Source organism: Pagrus major, chromosome 10, assembly GCF_040436345.1.
Source record: "Pagrus major chromosome 10, Pma_NU_1.0".
Lineage (NCBI taxonomy): Eukaryota > Metazoa > Chordata > Actinopteri > Spariformes > Sparidae > Pagrus > Pagrus major.
The window spans coordinates 14,702,144-14,707,198 of NC_133224.1; the positions used below are offsets into that span (position 1 = coordinate 14,702,144).

Below are 5,055 nucleotides of genomic sequence, written 5' to 3' on the forward strand. Positions count from 1 at the left end.
ATATATATATTATTATTATTAGACCTCAAAACTATGGCCTTACAAATTGTACTTAAAATTACTGTAATGTTGTATCAACACATCTCTGACACCAATTGAACATTAGAATCGTACTATTTGTGACAGAACTATTCTAGCTGATTACATGATGTGTTGATGATTTGATGTCCATTCCCTGTATGTATTTGTTTATTGTTGAATCTAACTTACTGCATTCCTAAAAATTGTTTTGCTTTGTAGAAACTACATTTTGTTTGCTTGGTTTCTTTCTCCTCAATACAGAGGGTTGTGTTTTTTTGTTATGGGGTTATTGAGTTGTGTTCATTCCTTCTTGTCTGAACCCTTGTCTTCATTCCGGCTCCTTTATCTTCTACACTTTTCCCTCCACCTTCTTTAACTAGATGACATCTGACTCCACCACGCACTGCTCGGTGTACTCCTTCACCAGCTCCACGCTCAAAGTGGTGTGGCAGAATTCAGCCATGGGCTTCCAGAGTGGTGGATCCAGGAACATCTGGCACATCACGTGCCCCTTCAGGGTGGCGGTGTGGCGCTGCAGGTGGCATAAGAACTGCTGCCGAGCCAGGTCCAGGTCTTTACCGAACATGTCAATGTTCAGGTAATACCTGGTTTAAAAGAAGTGTACCAGTTGACTGAGTGAAAAGGTTGTCTTATTCTAAAAATGAATAACTTGCACTCAAAAATATTTTCAGAATTTTAAAGCCACTATGTGTACTATCTCGTTAAGTGACAACTCTGGTGTCCCCCCATAGTATAATCAAATAATGCTAAGGTAGACTGCAATGTACACCAATACAGTGTTCTACACTTCCTTATGGACAGTAATTGTACTTGGCATTGGCATTAAATAAAGAAAGGACAGTTACCAGTCGTCTCCAATGGGCACCCTAAAAGGGAAGGTACAGAGGCTGGCCACAGTAGGGTTGGACAGGTCATCCACCATCCAGTCGATGTCCTTCTTCAGAAGGATGGCCATGTTGCTGGGCAAAGGCTTGAATGGCTGCCAGTCTTGAATGACGGTGGCATTAGGAAGAACCCCTTGCATCAGGTCAGTGGTCAAATACAGCTGGTGTATAGCTGTATGGTCAAGACGCACCGGAAGAGAGTTGGAGGAGGAGGTGGACAAAGGGGATTGGATGTCTCCACCCAGACCAAGTTCAGACAGGCGGTGCTTGAGGTCCTCAGCTCTAAAGCGCACCAGCAGAATACCCTGAAGTGAAGAAAGCCAGTGTTTGGACTTACAAAGAACTACAACAGTGAAACACTGACTAAATGTAAGATTTACTACATTTTGCATGAAGCAATAACAACAATTAGCTATAAGCACAGACAAATACAAAGAGAGGACCTTAAGTCTGCTTTTTACCTGCTTGGTTATGATACGATACTTCTGGAAATCCTTGGGTCCAAGCCTATCATCACGGGTCAAGCGGGTAACTTTGACCTCCGGGTACTTGGATTTGACCAGCTCAGAGCAAAAGCGCAGCAGAACTCCTGCCACACCCTTGCCCCTTTCCTGAGGGGCAACACGGAGCCCTTCCACCAGCATGGTCTCTCCATCGTCAATCACACACACTGACTCCAGAGCAATCTGCAGAGCATCATGGAGGAAAAAGGACAAAAAAATGATCACACTAACATAGTTGTTTTTAGGACTGTACACCATTCTTGTAGCTGGAGCAGAGCAGCATGATGAAAAATTCTTATTTCTCTTGTTTTAGAGATTTGGGAAATAGGGACATGTTAATAGAAGCATGGAACATTTTCTGCTGTTCATTTGGGTCTGAGTCACAGGTGCGCACAGACTATGCAACATGCCAGCAGAACCACACAGTCTGCAACAAGCAGATGATGTGGTTCTGCTGGTTTCCTCCAGTGCACACTGGGAAGTTTGCAACCTAGAACAAAGCAGTGTTGATGAGAATCAGCACCAGAACCATTGCTCATTTGTTTCAAAAGGAGACACTGAGACATTTCAGGCATCTGAATATGATGCTTCCTGGACATCTTCCTTTGGAGAAGTTCTGGGTATGTCCAATTGGAAGGAGAACCCAAGAAACATCAAGGAAAGAACATATCCCACCTGCCCTGGGAATACCTTGGGATACACAAAGAGGAGCTGGAGGCGTGGCTGGAGAGACAGACACCTGGGCTACCTTACCACTGCAAGCCTCCAACAGCTTCCCCAAAAACTTTAGCAAAACCAAATTTGTGTAAAACACTTACAGTACTGAGTCTGATAAACATACTGAGAGGACTGTGATGAAGATGCACACGGTGTCGAAACGTTAGTCATTGAATAAAAGTTTGTTGTCTTAATCTTTGTGCTCTGGTACACTTTGGACTATGTTCCTTAAGTTTTTCCTGATGCTAGAAAGCTGTATTCTGAGAGAACCGGGCATGCTTTCAGCTCCATGTGAAGCAGTTGAAGTGCGATAAATTCCTTGCTTTATCTATAACACGGAGTTATCGCCTTAAATCCCCCCCAAAATGGAGCTGTTATAATGAACGACATAGCATAATGAATCCACATTCACAACTGCCAGCTAACCTAAGGGCTCAGTTGTTCATATGGTTCTATTTATACTACATGGTGTCTTCATCTGTAAGGAGGAACAACATATTACTTAGTAGTACTTTAAACTGATGTGATGACTAGTGTAACTGGGAACTAGAATTATCTCCAGCCACAACTATTGCTGGTGCAGAGACATACAAAAGTGTAAAACACTCACTTACTTTGACATCAGAGGTTCATCTTGTTCACTGTCTTATTGGAGTATATAGTAGGCTAATATCAGATTGGTCTCTCTGCCTCTAGTAGAGAGACTGGTCCAAGAACTGTTAGCATGACAAAACAGTTTGAGGTGGGGGGACATGCCTAGCCTCTACTAAATGAAGAGAAGTTTAATTCCCATTAACTCAAAAGTTGTCTAATCTAAATGTTTGTTCTTAGCTGGCCTGCTAATGTTAGCCACAGGTAGGGATGTCAGTTGCAGTTAACTTTGCATTCGAAAGCCCAATGCCCATTAACTGGTTAATAATTAAGAAAAAAACAAACACAAAATGCCAGGAAATACAAGTTTTTTTTTTGGCCTTTGTACGGCTTTATTGATAGGACAGCTTAAGAGATGAAAGGAAATGGGATGAGAGAGAGGGAGGATGGCATGCAGCAAGGGGCCGCAGGTCAGACTTGAACCCTGGGCCGCTGCAGCGAGGATACAGCCTCTGTACATGGGTCGCATGCTCTACCAACTGAGCTACTGGGGCACCCAAGAGGAGCTTTCCTTTTAATCCGGCGTTCCATTGACTTAATGAGCACCAGTGCACCACGTCAGTTTCTCGCAGAGGTGGTCTGACATGTGCCGGACGTAGAGTCTGGTCTAGTCTCGCATAGCTGGACCTATTTCCACACTTCGTTTGTCACTGTGCCAGCGCTGGAGAAAGGAGCACAGTAGACTACAAAGTCAGCATTGATAAAGTTGCAGGTAGTTGTAAAGTAAGCTTTTGTTTGTGAGAGCTGTTCAGCAGTCACTTGTCTTAGGTAAGCATGTCTGCCTTGGCTAGCTTGACTTTTAGCTCATCCCTCTTATTGTCAAAGTTTCTTTGTTTAGTCACAGTAGCTCTCGATGGCATGACATATTCTGGCTCAAGGTACTGAACTAGTTCCATGAATCCCCTACCCTCAACCACATTAATTGGCAGCATATTGCCTCAGACCAGCGCATCACACTTTCTCTTTCTTTCACACTCTTTCACATTTAATCCTCAACGTGGCAGCAGGGTGCTTGTTCTGAATGTGGTACAGCATAGCGCTGTAGTACTACTAAACCGAAAAGTAACATTGCACATTTTCCTGCACTGAGCTTTTAGCTTGCTTCACTTTTTACCTCACACTGCTCTAGCGAAGCCATTAGCAGACAGTGTGTCTGTCTGTAACCTAACCTACTGACTAACATGTGCAACCGGACTAAGGTATTCTCAGCGGTTAACCAATCAATGGTTCACCAATCAATGGTTAACCATTGTCATCCCTAGTCACAGGTATGACATCATTCAGTAATTTACTGTTGGAGGGTGTGTAATCACACTTCTGAGGACTTGGCAGAAAGATGCATTTCCTGAATTTCCCACAGACTTTATATACTTCTGCCTATTCTTATCTCCAAATTTTAAAATATTTTCACACTATTCATCGACTTACCACTTTTCCCTGTTTGCGGGCCAATATGACTGTGCGGTTGGCCTCCTGCAGCCAGCTGGTGTATCTAGTGGGCAGGTAGTCAAGGCCTCCATAGATGTCCTGGCTCATTGCCATGATCTCATCGAAGTCCTCCTCAGTGGCCACAGTGAAATTAAGGCCTGCCTGGGACAGGGCCTCTGGAAGCTGGGGCATAGTCAGGCTGGTATCAATCTTCATCTTGAAACAACTGATGAGATACAAAGTTGGGGAGAGATTATTGTGGATTGTATTTGTTAAATGACTCAGAGAAAGATGTCATTCTCAACCAGTCAAAAATGACCACCCAACTACTCCTAATTGAAAGCACAGGAGCAAAAACATGTTACCATTTTCAACCAAAATTGAGGAGAGCTCAAGAGCTGTCCTTACTAAGGAGTTTGACAGTTGGAACATTCTGAGAGGTGATGTAATGATGTTATATAATGGAAAGAATAGATTAGTGGCTCTAGGCACAAAGCAAAATACATTCCAAGTGTATCAATATCACAGTATAGTATGTTGCATTCAAGCCATATGTGTTTAAATGGCTTGTATTGAACATCCTGTAGGCACTCTGTGAAAGCAGAGAAATAACAGAGGTAAAGCATAACCAGAATTTTTATTTTAGGGAAAGCATGTTGCCTTGTAGCTTATGGGGACTTCTTACAGAGTTACTTAACCATGGCTAATAATCCTGTTTGTGCTCCCATCAAGTAGTTGCTGCAGGCTCTGTTCATTACTTTTAAAGGAGAGTGCGTCACAATGAAACACTGAGCGACTGTGATGCCAAAAGGAGATGATGGCTACCTTAT

At 43.1% G+C, this 5,055-nt stretch overlaps 1 protein-coding gene across 1 annotated transcript; it reads right to left on the minus strand.

Annotated features, from left to right (window-relative positions):
• Positions 1 to 397: 397 nt before the first annotated feature.
• nat16 (N-acetyltransferase 16) lies at positions 398 to 4,441 on the minus strand. The gene is made up of 4 exons (XM_073474407.1): positions 4,226 to 4,441; positions 1,388 to 1,612; positions 888 to 1,231; positions 398 to 626 (listed from the first exon to the last, which is right to left on the minus strand). Exons 1-4 carry the CDS (start codon positions 4,439 to 4,441, stop codon positions 398 to 400), a joined length of 1,014 nt encoding a protein of 337 aa, XP_073330508.1.
• Positions 4,442 to 5,055: the final 614 nt, after the last annotated feature.

Coding starts and splice junctions, on each gene's coding strand:
- nat16 (XM_073474407.1), bottom strand. CDS start 4,441: ATGAAGATTGATACCAGCCTGACTATGCCCCAGCTTCCAGAGGCCCTG. Junction 1,613..4,225: donor CCCGCAAACAGGGAAAAGTG/GTAAGTCGATGA, acceptor GATGCTCTGCAG/ATTGCTCTGGAGTCAGTGTG. Junction 1,232..1,387: donor ATCGTATCATAACCAAGCAG/GTAAAAAGCAGA, acceptor TCTTCACTTCAG/GGTATTCTGCTGGTGCGCTT.